At 46.6% G+C, this 16,391-nt stretch overlaps 1 protein-coding gene across 10 annotated transcripts in view; it reads right to left on the bottom strand.

Moving 5' to 3' along the window:
- Positions 1-1,024: 1,024 nt before the first annotated feature.
- LOC148380273 (POU domain, class 2, transcription factor 2-like) overlaps positions 1,025-16,391 on the bottom strand; it is a 36,650-nt gene continuing 21,283 nt past the window's right edge. For 4 of the 10 annotated variants that reach the window (XM_088365869.1, XM_088365868.1, XM_088365867.1 and 1 more), the window contains 15 exons: positions 9,796-9,858; positions 9,692-9,720; positions 9,140-9,187; positions 8,772-8,918; positions 8,381-8,638; positions 8,177-8,297; positions 7,987-8,078; positions 7,184-7,429; positions 6,834-6,975; positions 6,612-6,760; positions 6,346-6,543; positions 6,221-6,269; positions 5,356-5,485; positions 5,163-5,236; positions 1,025-4,184 (listed from right to left, as the gene is read on the bottom strand). In XM_088365869.1, coding sequence (XP_088221995.1) covers positions 3,814-4,184; positions 5,163-5,236; positions 5,356-5,485; positions 6,221-6,269; positions 6,346-6,543; positions 6,612-6,760; positions 6,834-6,975; positions 7,184-7,429; positions 7,987-8,078; positions 8,177-8,297; positions 8,381-8,638; positions 8,772-8,918; positions 9,140-9,187; positions 9,692-9,720; positions 9,796-9,858 — 2,117 coding nt within the window. In that variant the 3' untranslated portion in view covers positions 1,025-3,813. The remainder of the gene's footprint in view (positions 4,185-5,162; positions 5,237-5,355; positions 5,486-6,220; positions 6,270-6,345; positions 6,544-6,611; positions 6,761-6,833; positions 6,976-7,183; positions 7,430-7,986; positions 8,079-8,176; positions 8,298-8,380; positions 8,639-8,771; positions 8,919-9,139; positions 9,188-9,691; positions 9,721-9,795; positions 9,859-16,391) is intronic. The other 6 variants (XM_088365870.1, XM_088365875.1, XM_088365871.1 and 3 more) reach the window with 6 other exon arrangements.

Genomic DNA, 16,391 nt, shown 5'->3' with positions numbered 1-16,391 from the left:
GTGAACAAATAATCTAGACAAACTAGCAAAAGTGAACAAAAAAGTCAAATATTAAATAAAGAAGTGAACCAAGATGTTATATTTTGTATGAAGTGGGCTCACATGAAAAGTGGACTCGGCTCACCTCTGCTTGACACCTGCTGACTGAAGAGCTTCATTTACAAGCGCAATGCGTGCGTGCGTGTGCGAACTTAAACACGGTAGACTTGCGGTTCCGATCCACTCGTTGCCAGAAGAGACTGACTGAAAGCATGCGCACGCACACACACGCACACACACACACACACGGGTGAGGCCCACCCAGAATGGGGCCAAGTGGGACCACCCCAACACTGGCAGCATTCTATCACCATACTGCTCCAAAGTACACACACACAGACACACACAACACACAAACACACCTCACGCAACAGAAGCGAAGTGTTGCAAAATCTGTAGGACAAAGCGGGTGAGGATTGGACTTTCATCCAGACGCAAAGTCCACAGGGGTCTCAAATGTCAGGCTTCAGTCAGAACCTTACGGCTCTTACGGCCTTTGGGGCCTGAGTGTTGCAGCATTTGGGAGCGCGCTTACGGCTTTCGGGCCAGACATCTCTGACATTGTATATGAATTATGCACTGAGGTCTGAGAGACCAGTTGTCAGACAAAAAAATGTCAAACTCAAACATCTGACAGTGTCGTGGTGTCGCCGGCGGCAGAGAAAACTGCCAAGAAAGTTTGGTCGTGCCGCTAAAGTGTCAGTAGTTTGGACTTAGGTGGTACAGTGGACCAGCGGTCGGCGCGGCTGCATCCCAGTCAAGAGGAAAGGGATTGGATCTTTAAAAGAGGTCAGCAACCAATCAGCAAGAGCCATTTTCTGGAGTTCTAGTTAGCATCACTAGCTTAGCATCACTTGCACAGCAGGCCACTCAATTAACAAACACACAGTCATCTGGTCTTTGGTCTAGATCCGCACTTTATTCCTAACACTTACAAGTTTCTTGGACCCCCCCCCCCCCCCCCCCTCCCTCACAGAAACAACAGGCACACACCCGGCGATGCGTTCAGGGACGCTGCAGAAACCCGGACAGAAGAACATCCGGGTTGAAAAAACATGAACGAGAAAAGATCTCAAAGCTTTCAGAGCGGTCTTTGTAACATTATCTTCATCATCATCAATAATCATCATCATAAATAGAAACGCAGGAATCTACATTACAAGAAACAAAAAGATCGAGTGGAGTTCTTTGGTTTTTACTATTGAGGTTTTTCTCTTCTTTAGCAGTAAAATCTTTGCTGTCCTCTCATCGAACTTTGGATTGAAGCTGCATGCTAGAAAAAAAAAACTAAAAATGAGGCCTAGCCAAGATACGTTTGTCAGAGTAAAAGCTGAAAACATTTACACCCCCCCAAAAAAAAAAAAAAAAACGAAAGACGAACGTGTTGTATATGAAGACATCATGAAAATGTGACTACTGTGGACTTTGAAAACTTTGGTAGTTGAGTTGCGCTCCTGAGTTCACGCTAGTCGTTAAAGCTCAAACGTTTTATTTGGTTTCCACGAGAGAGAGAGAGAGAAAATGCGAGGTAAATGTTATCCGAAGACGTCGCAAAGCTTTTCTACCCACCAATTGAACAACAACAAAAAAAAACATACGAGGAACAGTCAAAACGTTCATTCAGTCGCTTTCATCATGGCACGATTTCATGAGATTTTATACACAATCGCAACTAGAATTAGTTGAAAAATATGGACGTAAACAAATTTTTCCGATGAAACTTTGTCAATTTCAAACTAAATTCTCATAAGAGTCAAAAACAACATTGCTAATTTTTCGGAGTACAATTTCAAATTTTCAACTGATTCATGTTGAGTTTTTGTACAAAATGCCAGTTTGTGCGCGCGTGTTTGCTTTGTTCTATTTGGTTCGCTTTTGGTTCGTTTCACTTTTGGCTTTTGTTTTCTTCACATTCTACGTTTTGTTTTCTTATTTTTGTGGGAAGCTACATCTTCATCGTCACATCCTCTTTGATAAATCACAAGTAAAACATATGAAAATAGGTAGGACATCACCGACCACCCTCATCATAACCCCCCCCCCCAAAAGTAATGAGACAAATCCCGTACATCATCATCATCATCCGGCCCACATAAAACACAAGAAGTCAAAGAAGAAAGCATCAAGGGGGAAAAACATTTTTCTCTCAGAGTCACATGAGTCCAGGAAAAATCAAAACGAGGAAAAGGGGAGGGAGGGGGGGGGGTCAAGTGCGTCTATACCAGAACATCACATTTATAGACACACACACACACACATACGAGAGCCCCCACTGCCCCCCCCCCCAATCCCCCCATCTGCTATCTTCTTTGTTCCTATTTGGTTTCGGGGTGTCAGTCACTCACTCTTACTTCTTTTGGGTTGACTTTTTGCTTTGTTTTTTTTTTTTCCGTTGTTTTTGGTTTTCCTGCTCCCAGTGCACCTCTTGCCTTTCCTCTTTAAACACCTGCAGCTCCTCCTCCTCCTCTTCATCTACTTTTTGGTCCTTTGAAGCGAAGATCTTTGGAGACAAAAGGAAGGAGGGAGGGAGGGAGGGAGGGATGGGAGCAAAGGATGGAGGGCAGGTCAGTGCGTCACCTCCTCCTCCTCCTATTCAGTTTGGGCGTGTGTGTGTGTGTATGTGTGTGTGTGTGTGTGTATGTGTGTGTGTGTTTGCAGTCTCAGGTGAGACAGCGGCTGCCACAGGCCAGGCTTTGGTATCCGAGAGTGACGGTCTGCTGGGAGATGATGAAGATGATGATGGAGATGATGAAGTATGGAGGCCATTGTCAATAAATAACTAAATAGTAAATAATAAATTAAAAAAATGAATAAATAAATGAATAAATAAGGACAGGGGCCACATTTGCCTGTAGGGTGCGCACTCGCATGAAAACTTTGGTTTGAGCAAACTTCCTGCTGCTGGTGATGAAGGCGATGGAACTTCCTGATCCACGGATAGATCTTTGTTGTTTCTTTTTGTTTTTTGGCACAGAAAATAAGGCAAGCGGGACAAGTGGACGTTTGATAAGCGCATCCCATCTGGACAGGCGGGTGGGGTATAACTTCAAGAGGAAGTTGCTTTGGGGTTTTGCTCTTTGCTAGTAAACTGGAATTTAATAAAAAATCCAAGGCGAGAATATCTGGAAAATGTCTTCCTTCTTGAACCATTTTCCGTCAGTTTGGTCGCAGTTGCTTTTGTGCACTTGTAAGTTGCGTCTTCATCTTGGTTGGGTTTGGAAGCCAACCTGGCGATGAGCCCCACTCGTCTGCTCCTCCCGGGGGATGAAAATAAGAGGCGCCTCGGCGAGGTAGAAGGTTGGGCATGTAAACGTCACGCTACGTGTCACGACGAGTACGAGAAATCAATTCAAAGCATCCTGAGTGAAATGGGAATGTGTGAAAATGGAGTCGGGATGTAGCAGGAACGCAATCCCGTGGTTGGTCGGAATGCAAACGTCTAAAGCTTTTCTCTCCGTTTCTTTTTTTTGTCTTTTTCTATTTGGTTTTGAGTTTTTGGTATTTGTAGATTTTAGTTTTTGGTGTTGGTCGCCTCCCATCATGCACTTGGTCAACTTCCTGACACTCCTCAGCTCTACGTGGTGTTTTTTTGTTTTGTTTTTTGGTTTCGAGTCGCCTTTTCCTCTTCTCTGCCTCCTCGCTATCCCTCCTTGTCTTTTGTGTAGACTTTTTTTGGCTTGGGAGAATAACGGCGAGGTCGAGAGATGGCTTTGGCTGAAAGGCGACATTTTTAAAGCTTCCTTTCTCCGCTCCCCCCCGTTTTCTGATAGGCCGTCACTCGGCCATAGCCCCGCCCAGGGGCGGCGGCGAGGCTTCGCTGAAGGAACAGAAGGAAGCGGGGCTGGAGCAGGGCGAGTCTTCCGGGCCCGAGGGCGGGCCCAGGAGGTGAGCGGCGCCGGCGGGCAAAGACTGGGCGAAGGCCAGCCGGGGCGCGCCCCCTCCCGGGCCACTCACCAGCCCCATGGTGGGCGGGGACGCCGTCACCATGGAGATGGCGCCCGTCGCCATGGGCAGCAGGCCCGGGCGGTTGAGGAAGAGCGAGGGGCGCAGCGAATGCGGTACCCCGCCTGGGCCGCTGCCCAGAATCATGTGACCCGCACTTGCCTCCATGATTGACAGCTGACCACCGCTGGCTGCCAGTGCTGCTGATGGGGTGAGGAAGAAAAGTAGGAAAGAGAGAAGGAGGCGAGGGAGGGAAGGGGAGCAGAAGGACGGAATGAAAGTTGGAAAAAAGGAGGGGAAGGAATGTAGAAAAGGAGGGAGGGAAGGACAGAAAGATGAGGAGGGAGGTAGGGAAGTAAAAAGATTAGTCCAGGTTAAAGACACATTAGGAGACATCTGAAGGGTCACAAGAAGAAAAAAAGAAAAGGAAGTGAACTCAACTTTGTCAAGTTTGAACTACTCTATAATAACTCATGAATCCATAACAAATCCTCCAAACGGAGCTAAGTTTCCGCTTCGCACTGACACGCTAACAATGCTAGTCCACGTGACTCCCGGGCCGATCCCCCGCATCATCCCTTCATTTGGCTTTCCCGGCAGGAGGTCACTTCAAAGAGCAAAACCTCCTTTGTGACGCCTCATTGATTTGGAGGACTTCTTTCGCCAGCACTGTGCGGATTTGAGACTTTCATTCATCCTGACTGAGTCCACTGAGCAACCCAACATTCAGTGTGGACACAATGGGTGAGGGACACAATGACACACACGCACACACACATTCAGTTTCGCTGACGACTCAATTTCTAGTTCCATTGTTGTAGAAGGAAGGTAGCAAAAGAAGTGTGGTCTCTAACATTTTGCCATCCTTCCATCAGGATTTTGGTACAGTGGACCATACTGTTCATCACAAATGCAATTAAATTTCTTGACCACCAGGGGGCAATATATGTCTAATAATAAATACATAAAGAAGACTGTCAGAATTAAGTGACAAGAGTCACTTACGATGCAGTCAGAGGATAAAGAATATATGCACTGTTTCTTACCTCAATGCAGAACGTCAGCTGAGAGGCTTTTGCATTTGAACAATTTGGGTATAGGCGTCAATAACGTGATGATTTTTGCTTTTGGTGGCTGGACTTGGTCCCTATCCCTTATTATCCAGTGTATATAATACCCACCTTGCATGGTAGCCAGCGGATTGCTGCTCATGAGCGCCTGGTTCATTCCTGTGCTTACTCCCATCATTGTGTTTCTAAGAGACACATATGCAAAAACCTAATTCTCATTCAACTTCTTCTATTGTATGTGTGCAACTAACGCAGGGTGGACGCAACACACCCGAGTTGGTTAGAAACTGTGTGGTGGACTCACCCGGTGTTGAGGCCGTGAGAACCCAGACCAGGAGGGGCGGGGCTGGCTGTGCTATGAGGGGGCGGAGTCAAAGAAGAGGAGGTGGAACCTGCTGCCACAGAGCTGACGGGCGACGGTGACAAAGCGGCAGCTAGAGCGGGCACAGAAAACGACGACACTTTAGGATGAGAAATTTCACACAAGGAACACGTGTCGTATTCCTGTAAATCAAAATGGACATTGTTGGGTTTCCAAGAAATGCACATGTTGTATTGCAGGAAATAAAATCTGTGGACATGTATTGTGTCTTGGGGCTCCAAGAAATGGACAGACATGTTTTGTTGTAAGAAATAAACACAGACATGTCATGTTCGACATGTATTGTTGAGCTCCAGGAAACGGACTTGTTGTTGTGTAGTGTCTAATAAAGCGCAATGTTTTTGCAGACTGTCATCGCTGGGTGATTACGGAGAAGAGGCGACGTGTCACAGTGGAAATCACCAAAGTGTCACTCACAACACAATCACTGTTGACTCGCGCTCAGAGAAATCGTAGACCTCCTCAGCATTTCATCAAGCCACACAAAGACATGATCACATTTTTCATCTCGCCGACAGGCTCGTCTGGGCCCAGCTTTAATAAGAACGCACAAACGTCAATTACTGCTCACCAGAGGTGGAGGACTCGAGTCTACGAATTGACCCCGGTTCGATTCAAGTCGCCAATTTGAGGACTTGGGATTCGCTCTTCTAAAACTACTGGTAGAGAATTTTATTCACACTACTTGTTTTTTTGCTTTTTTTGTTGGGACTCAACACTATATTGAAACAATTTTGAAAATAACCCATTTTCACTTGTAACTTACTCCCACGGCTCGGCTGCTCACCTGTTGTGCTGAGGCTGCTGCTGCCCTGAGAGATACCTGGACTGGATATCTATCGACAGAGAGGAGAGCGGTTGGAGGAAAAACAAAAAGGAAGGCGTGATGGCGGCGAAATGGGCGTGCCGTACCATGTGTGGGCTGTAGCAGGGGGCTTTGTGCGTGACGGCGGGCGAGGTCTGGCCGGGCAGCGGCGGCGTGCTGCTGCTGGCGGGGTTGATGCGCTTCTCTTTCTGCCGCCGGTTGCAGAACCACACGCGGATCACCTCCTTCTCCATGTTGAGCTGTTCTGCCATCAGTAGGATCTCCTCCGAGGTAGGCTTCTGGTTCTGAGAGCGCAAACAAAGTGAGCTCACCAGCCGAGCAAGACGCGGGCAGGTGACGCGCGTGGCCTTACCGTGCTGAAGTTGCGCTCCAGCGCCACGCGCACGTTGGTCTCGATGCTGGTGCGCTTCTTTCGGCGTCGGCCCGCCAGGCCCTCCAAGCCCAGCAGGGGGGAGGAGATGGAAGAGGGGCTGGGCAGCATGCTGTCCACTGCCATGGTCTCTGCACAGAACAACAAGACAAAATCATGAGCAGGAGCCCTGAACTGGGGTGACCGACGTGAGCGAGTGCTCACCTGCGTCCCCGAGCCACTTCTCCAGTAGAGGCTTAAGCTTGCACATGTTCTTGAAGCTCAGGTTGAGGGCCTCAAAGCGCGAGATGGTGGTCTGGCTGAAGTCGTTGCCGTACAGTTTACCCATGGCGACGCCCACGTCGCCCTGCCGGTGACACACATAAACACAGTGTCAGAATATCAGATGCACACAGCGTGTACACACAAAGTTCATGCATACCAGTCGCTCGCAGCGTAACAACGCTCATTGATATGCGCACAAACGCATGCCTGCAAACAAAATCATGCACCTGCTCCGAAACACACACAGTGTTTTTACATCACACAAACCTCCAGTGGGCTTAATGTGGTACCTGTGTGAATCCCAGCTTGATGCGTCGCTGCTTGAACGTGCGAGCAAACTGTTCCAGCTCCTCCAGGTCGCTGGGCTCCTCCCCCAGGTGGCCAGCGTGGCTCCCGGCTGTCAAGGCCGAGTTCAGGGAGGCCGCCATGGCGGCGGCCGAGCCGGACGAAGACCCGACCGCCGCCGAGCCCACGATGCCCGTGGACGCTGGTGGGGCGCTGATGTTTCCGGCAGCATCGCTGCTTTTCTCCCTCTGCTGGCAGAAACACAGATGGGAGCTAAGCTCCACGCACTAGCTGGACACCCACGTTACTAGTGAGGCAAAACTAGAGCAAGGACATCGAATCAACATGGGTTCAGCTTTCCATATGCATCTGCTTTGTTTTGTGTTTGAATCTGAATGCAAAGAGCGTGGCAACACGTCCAACATGGAGCTTAAAGTGACATCTGAATGCGCCGGCACACGTCGGCAGAGACGCCTCGCATGTTTACAATCTGCCGCTTCGAGTGGAGCCGCGTGCCGCTTATGCACGCAGGCGAAGGATGTAAACGAGCGTGGCGCCAGTCGAGGCGATGCATGAGGCCAGCTCAATTTGGCCGGCTGAATTCCTGACGGGAACCGAGGGCGGGCCACGCTTAAACGTATTAAACGACTCCTCCCAGAAGCCTGATGGCCAGCCACATAAGCCACGTGTCGGCCATTTGGATTTGAAGTTGCCATTTTGGCACCGAGCAAAGATTCAGGGCTCCTACGAACAGGAAATTTGCCCAATCGCCAATCAAGCACCCTCTTCCTTGTCTTTAGTTGCTCACCTGCGCCTGGAGGCTCAGGCGGGGCGTCGTGGTCAATAGGCCCGTCGAGCTTTGCTGAGGTAGCTGGATAAGATTTGCTGTGGAGAGCAAAGCTGTGATGAGAAACAACAAGGAGACAAAGGTGCAATGGTTTATTTCTGCATAGATAACCCTTCTTAACTTAGAGAGTCATGATCATGCACCTAATTACCTTGTTGCTGCTGTTGCTGAGTCTGGGGGGGTGGCTGCGACAGCAGAAATTGGGCCGGGGACTGGAGCGGGTGGCCTGGCATGAGAACCAGCTGTTGGAGCTGGAGCAGCTGCTGGATGTCCTGCAAGACCACCAAACGTTTGCTGAATTTCACGAGACCCTATTCCATATTTGTCTTGGGACATGGCGAGTGATTGCCGGTACCTGCGCTGTGAGCTGGATTGGTTGAGAGAGGGCCAGCTGCGGTGGAGGAGCTTGAACAGTCATTTCCTGTTTGGCGGCTTGCTGCTGCTGCTGCTGAGATGTTTGGCTCTGGTGCTGCTGTTGCTGGGCGGCGGCATGAGCAGCGTGCGCGGCGTGAGCAGCGTGTGCAGCGTTGGACTGCTGGACAGCGGCCGCCAGGAGCTGAGCTTGGGCCTGCTGCAGGAGCAGCTGTTGCTGGGCCGGCAGGAGTGCAGCCAGCTGCCAAGACAAAAACGCAAGTCAATGATGGGATGGAAAGATTCGTCCTGACCAATGAACAGAAATTAATCGATGAAATTAATTCATATCCCCGGCCAGGTGGGATTTTGCTCCTACATGGACAGTTTCTCACCCCCGCCAGCTGACTGCCAGCCAGCATCAGCTGCGTGTGATGGTGCTGCGCCTGCGCTTGTGCCTGCTGCTGCTGCTGCTGTTGCTGCTGTTGAGAAGATGGCAGCACAGCGCTGCAGGTCATCTCACAACTCCCTTCCGCCTTCACCTGCAAAATAGCACACTTATTTAAAAAAAAGGCAACCTATGAAATGTGTACAGTATGTAAACTATAAAAAATCCGTAATAATAAATCCAATTTAAATTGCAAAGTTGATTTCATTAAATGTCATATATGTAACATTGCTTGTTTTAATATTCATTTGATGTAATTATTTACAGCCCTTTTCACATGTTTGCTAACACACACACACACACACACACACACACCTTGCTGCCTGGTGTGGGCGAGAGGCTGAACGGGCTGCTTTCCATCGGCTGCAAAAAAACACAAAGTCGTAAATAAATACAACAATAGTCATAACTACACAATTTGAAAAAAATAGTTTACAAGCTCTATTGAGAAAAAAACCTCCATCATTTTGGCATCTGTAGAAAGCAAGTTGGTATTTCATAAATTAAATTAATGTGTAAATTGATGTTGCATGACTACCAAAGTCCAAATTAGTCACCAAAATTGAGAGGATGAGCTTTGTCCGACATACTAAATCCAAAATTGAAGCTGGCCAATACTGCAGTTTTTAGATGTTTATTTGACTCTTCAATAAGTTCTATTTGAAATGTCTCCTCTCTCCCTGCACCGAGCAAATATTTCCTGTTCGCCGCTGCATAGTGACACGCCCACACACTTAGCTCCGCCCACACAATCACGCAGAGTAAGGTAACACATCCCTGCCTCTACAATTAGGATGGATCGTAATTGCTCAGAAAAAAAATCCTCATGAAAACAATCCTGGCTACTAAAAATATTTGAAGACCCACCTGGTCATGTGGACTGTTTCTGTTAGAGCCTGAAACACAAGAAGCATGTTAATTGACAGGAGGTTGAAAAAAAGCAAACAGTAAACAGGAAGACTCTTTGCTACCTGAGCCGTCGGCGGGATAGTCCGGCCCGGCCTTCTCTTCCTCTGCTTTGGACATCCTGATATCTGTCGGGAACACAAAGATGACAAGAAATGATGCACAAGGTCATAAGAAGATTGTTTTAAAATGTGTTCCTTGATGGCATGGCGTGGTATTTTCTCGATATGCAGTTTGGGAAATGACAGAGAAGAACATGTGTGTTCTGCAGTTGCATAATGTTGCCAAAAGGTGGCAGCACCCTCCAGCTGAAATGAGAACGCTACACAGACAGGCCACAATTTTGAGTATTCAACATTTCCAGTCAAAGCCTTGAACGCAGGCAAAGTCTTACAAACACTTTTTGAATATGACACAAAGTCTTTGGTAAACTACAGTTACAATCAAATGCTTGCAAAATATTCATCTCAGTGCACACACACAAAAATCCCTAAATTGGTATTTTTAGTGAGACTGTTTTATGGGGATCCTGCCTGCTTGTGTGTGTGTGTATGTGTGTGTAATGGGATGGCTGGAGGGGGTCCTAAACTGGCCTCTCGCCGTCACCCCTCCTCTTTTGTTGCCCACCCACCCCGCCTCAGTTACGCCTGTCAGGGGCCCATGACAGACGGCGCGTGGGTTCATTTGTGTGTGCGTGTGTAGTTGAGGAGGGAGGCTCCGTTTGGCGTGTGGAGGTCAAAGTTCTGGCACATGTTAGCGGTCGTGCCCCGCTCGCTCTCTCAGACTCACACACACACCACTACCAATCATTTTGCAAACTGTGCACCAAAATGTCTGACCGTCTTGTTTGATTTGTGTTTTTAACAGATTTGTCACAACAAAATGAAGATTAAAGTACAATATATAAAAAATGCCAGATAATCTTTGTTGGGATAAATAGTAAAATGTAATTGCTACATCTCGCATATAAACTTTCATGCAGTTGACATGTTTCAATGCAATTAAACTGAAAAAATAAATAAAAATAATGTTTATCATAAAATGTTGAATGATCATCATTTGAATATTCAAAAACTTCTTCGTACTTCCGGCTCCTTCCTCGTGACTTCATCCTGGTCAGGCCAGGCCTGGACACCGCTACACAAAACCCACGGTTGCCAGGCAACAGCCGGAAAGATCATTGTGTATGTGTGTGCGCGTGCACTTGCGTGCGAGTTGATCATTAAAGATGAGCAGGTCTGCTAGCTGCAGCATGCTAACACGTGGAGATGCTTCTCACACAAAAACAAATGCGCACAAATACAAACAAAACACACACACACACACGGATGTAAATACATGCTCACAAAACCGCACAAACACAATTCCAAATGCAAAGACATGCACAAACAAAAACTCGCGTACAAATTTGCACACAATCGCACTAGTGCACACTCACACAGGGACAACTACTAAATATGCATTTATAAACTGAACACACACACACAAAAGCATAAGTAAACATACATACACATAGACACACAAAAGCAAAACCCCGACACACACACAAACACACACACAAGGTTTTAAGACTTCCTGTAAAAGTGTCCAGGACGGTTTTCAAGGTTTAGGACACGAGACTATCCACATGCACAAGCACACGCACACACACACGCACACACACACACACACACACACACACACAACCTGTCCCAGGAGTGTTTATTATATTCGATGCGGCGGCTGTTTCTCGCACCACATATTTCTGTGCCGATCGATCCCTCGGACTCCCGACAAGACAATAATGGCAGTGCCTTTCCGTCGCCATTATTACCGGCCTTCTCGGAGGAGGGCGGCACGAATAAGAAGGAAAAGTAGAAAAGGAAGGAGGAACGACGTAAACCGCAGCCACTGCTATGTTCACCAAGCTGTCTTTATCGTTCAATTATTTTCAGCGTGATGACATGAGTGAAATTACGAAATAGCGACGTTGTTTGAACTTTTCCAAATTTCCAGGTCACAATCAGTAAAATATCTCAATAAAATCAGTTAAATGATTTCGTTTTAATTGATTTAAAGAGTTCAATTAAAATCAATTGACATTTTATTTTTATTACTACTTTCACGGAAAACAGGCTTGAAATGGAAAGTAGGCACTCGATCCTTCCGATGTTTACGTTCATTGATGCCCTAAATTGTTCGCAAATTAGCGGCGACGCTTGTCTGACGCTTTTCGACCGGCTTCACCTCGGCGTCCATCTCCCACTCGTTAATACCTCTCCAGCTCCCCCCAGCGCCGCTTCCCTCTCTGTGTTTAAACGCCTCGCTGTCATCGCCGGGATGCGATCCTTGCTCCGAACCTTCATCCCCTGCTTAAATCACTCCGATGAATTATTGAGCATATTTATTCAAACAACATTAATTATAAAATAGCGGCAGGAGGAAGGAAGGATGGTCGGGAGGGAAAGCAAGATGGAGGTGGGGGCTACTTGGAAAAGGGGGGTGGAAAGGGAGGAGGGGGTGAAAGGTGCTGTGTGTGCGTGTGTGTGTGTGTGTGTGTGTGTGTGTGTGTGTGTGTGTGTGTGTGAGTGTGTGGTGGGGGGGTAGGAAATTGGTGTGGCTAGCGGAACAGAACAACCCCCCCCAAATCTCCACACACCCTCCTTCCCGGCTCTGCTTTGTATTCCGCGGAGATGACAGGGGGAAGCTTTATTGCTCTGAGTCGGTATCGATCGGGGCCCCGCCAAAGGGGGAGTCGGACCCACGCGGTGCCGGGCCCTTTTTCAGAGACCTCCGTTTGTACAAGGACGACTTTGATTTGGCTCATCTGCAAGCACCGTTAACGTTTACATTCGGCAGTTGGAAAAGATTCAACAGGGGCACAGTGGACTAGTGGTTTGTGGGACTGACTCGCATTTTTTGGTATATTTCCTGCACTTGACTGGAGGCTACATATGTAGTCTACAGGACGAGTCTAAAAGTAGTGAGCAAATGATGGGACATTGTGATTTCCTAGTATGTTCTATAATTGTTAGATTTAGGGCCTATCTGGTAAAAAACTAAAAAGGAACTTCGGTACCTGCATGACTGAAGCTCTTTCAGACATCATTAAATAATTTAAACTGATAACTCCATAGTTAATGTTCACTTAGCAAACATTCAAGAAAAAAGAACCGGATGGAACTTAAAATAATGGCTTGAAAATAGAAATGCTTTTTACAAAATCAATTAAAGCAGAGTTTTTAAAATAAAAGTCATTCACTTGAATTTTTAAAATTGAATGTATTATACATGTAGGAACTGTTATTAAAATCAAACTTTTATTTGTTTAAAATTGCTATTTTTGTTTAAAACAAATTAATCAATTAATTAGTGGGAAGTATTTAGTTTTTTTTTCTAAATGAAAGCAAAATGAATGCAACACATTTATATTACCTTGACTCTTGCAAATGTAAATCCTCAGTGGGCCACACTTTGCTCGCCTGTGTGTTGGATACAGTTGAAAAGCTGCGCTTACTTCCAAAGCAGGAATTAGAATCAAAACATTCTAAATTACACAAGCAAGCAACACACACATGAAAGGCACGTGTGTGTGTGTGCGTGTGTGTAAAGGTAATTGCACGCTCATAAGAAGACGTGTGTTTGTATGGATGACATCGGTTGGGGGCGGATGACAATAACGAGCAATTTAATGCAAGTCTGTCTCTAGATGCTTGATGGTGTGTGCGTATGTGTGTGTCTGTGGTAGACAACACGACATGCTTCTCACTATTACATTCTGTATTGCACAATGTGTCTTTATTACTGAGGCCGCAATCACTGCCCTTAGTCTACAGACGCCAAGTGTGTGTGTGTGTGTGTGTCTGTTTGTCTGTGTGCACGTACGAGGAAATCACACACACGCTGACTGACCTAGCGCCATTTCACACTTGTGACCAGTACAAATTAGATAAGGGTCCATTTTCTCTGCACCGGCAAACTTTCATACACACACACACACACACACACACACACACACATACAATTTGCACTAGTTCATTACACTTGTATGCACACACCCCCACACATATAGAATGTACACAACAAGCTCAAAATGGCTGAAATGGCATCAGCAGGGGGGATCATAGAGGAAATGTACGACGGTTGAGAACAAGACAACATCTATCCCGACACACAAACACACACACACACACACATATAAATATATATATATAAAAATATGTAAGGTCGCCAATATTTGAACCAATTAGAATATTAAAAAACACATAACGCGTATAAAATAAAATTAAGACATGAGTGACTTGTGAATCGCACAATGCTATCCTGAAGTTGCATTTGGAAAAAAACAGCCCAAGACTTCCACTAATGATAAAGTTGTAGTCACGATTATTTGTGACCAAGAGTTACACAAGAACATATTTGTAAAAAAGTTGTCGGGCAACAAACCTTCGAACACGAGGTTAGCATCACCCACGGAATTTCACGCCCGTGTCACGCATTCGTCAATGGCAATATTTAGCCTGCCACGTGTGGACTCACAGCGCTGTTTACATGAGTTGTCGGGGGCAGGCGGGGCCGTATCTCACGCTAATCGATAAGCGAGGGAACCCGAGGTGGGTTGGGGGGGGACGGGAAAAAAATCGGTAAGGAAAGCAGGTTATCTCCTGTCATTAACAGAGGGATTCCCGTATGCTGGAAGGGGGGGGGGGGGGGGGGGGGGGCGTGTCAGGGAAAGACCAGCAGCACTCATTGAGAAAAACAGCGTGTTTGGCATGAAGAGAAAGCAGACAATTATCTCTATTGATTAAAGGCAGCCAGCCAGCACGGCCAAGACGGAAAACTACGGCCAGATCAATAGAGACGGAAAAGGAGGAGGTGGCGGCAGGAAGGAGCCGGCTGGGCAGCGCTAAGGAAAACCGCATCGACTGCCAAAACTCAACGGAGACGTTGGGAATTTAGCTCGAGACAAAGTTGCAAAGTTTTGTGGCATTTAGGTGCTTTTTAAAATTCTTGGCTCCAAAGTAACGCAAATTGGGTAAAAATTGGGTCCAAAAAAGACAAGCTGGATTATTTACACCCAATAGATATTTTGTATTTGATAATCAGAGTAGAGTCCCCTCGACAATGTGAACACACAGAGTCTCCTTGGCCAGGGTCAGCTGATGGCGGTGGAGGTGCCGTAGTGAGCAGGATGTAGGATTGTAGGTCTGAGACCAAATGGCACTTAAACGCCTCTCAAACTCTCGCCAGCTTTATTGATGCTTTGGACCGGCGCCAGATTGCCTCCGCGTGCGTGTGTGAGTGCTGATTGCCACGTTGATGATACACAAAAGCCCTAGAAGCTTCTTAGTTCAAACCAGATGAAGATGGAGGCAAACGCCTTGATGGCTTACAATGACACTGGACTGCTTTTATCTGACAAACCTGTTTTTTTTGTTTTTATCAGGCTTTTACTTTGTCAAATATTGCAATCGGCATCTGCCCTTAAAAAAAATCTGTAGCGTATTTGTTTGTAAATATATCACTCTGCAAAAGCCCTCCAGTGTTAAAGTTGTCTTATATATTGTGTCTACACACACACACACACACACACGTGCACACACACGTGCACACACACACACGAGCAACAAGCATAAGCTACATATGAGCAGCTGCGCTAAGTCACACACAGTTAGCAGCCTCATCCACATTCTGGCTCAATGTCCAGGTTTTTTTTTTTTTTTTTGCAGCTGACTGTGACATGCTACTACACACAAACACACTCCAGAAAAAATCATTCTGCTGGTCGTAAAGCCAGGTCAATGAGCAAACGGAACGACCAGGTAGCAAACAACTCATAAAACAAAGTATTAAATATTGTCTGTTTAACCAACCACATTGAGTTTGTCTGTTAGCATAATGCTAACGCATGCTCCAAAATAACAGCCAGGTTCATGAAACTAGTATCACCAATGTCGCAGCTTATGGCCGCACTGGGTTGGAAAAATGCAGCATTAGCTGTGCGCTCAGGGCCGAGTGGAAGCCTTTGCATTTCAATGCCCGGCGCAGCCTCCATTATTTATGACGCTTTACACCTCAAAACCAGCACTGCCTCCCTTCGCTAACTCACGGGCTACCTGCACGGATGCATCGCTTTCTGTCTCGTAGCTAGCTACCTTCTTTGTCACCGTGGCAACCGGCATCACAAACACGGTGCACAGAAGGGGACGGCCAAAACTCCCGCTAACACGTTCAATAATTGTGAGTGCTGTCTTCAAATGTGACACTAAATTGTTTGTAAAAATGAATGTTCAGATATCTATCGCCACTCGTTGGAATTCTTTGTTAATCACTGTTGTAAGATGAAGTCGAAAAGTACTTTTTGCAATTATGCAAAATCTGGACTACTTATAAATTTAAAAATATGTATATTTGTATTCATTATATTTAGTCGTTTGATTGACATGAACCTTCTTGAAATTCAAGTGTGATAAGAAACTAGAGCAAAATGGGTGGAGTGCAAGAAGGGCATTAGTTTTATGACCCTGCTTGGATGCGGAAGAATCTCCATTTCCAAAATTAGACGCCGGCTGACCCCGGCCCCCGTTCCAACAATAGTTTGGCGCGCGTGTCCCGACATCTGCCAGACATGAAATCAAACAGTGGTCCATTGGCTAAATGATGGACAACGGAGAAGGGGGCT

The sequence above is a fragment of the Syngnathus floridae genome, chromosome 21 (genome assembly GCF_059516105.1).
Source record: "Syngnathus floridae isolate MCC-2025c chromosome 21, RoL_Sflo_1.0, whole genome shotgun sequence".
Taxonomy (NCBI): domain Eukaryota; kingdom Metazoa; phylum Chordata; class Actinopteri; order Syngnathiformes; family Syngnathidae; genus Syngnathus; species Syngnathus floridae.
Note: the sequence above shows the minus strand (reverse complement) of the source record. Positions and strands in the feature narration are given on the sequence as shown.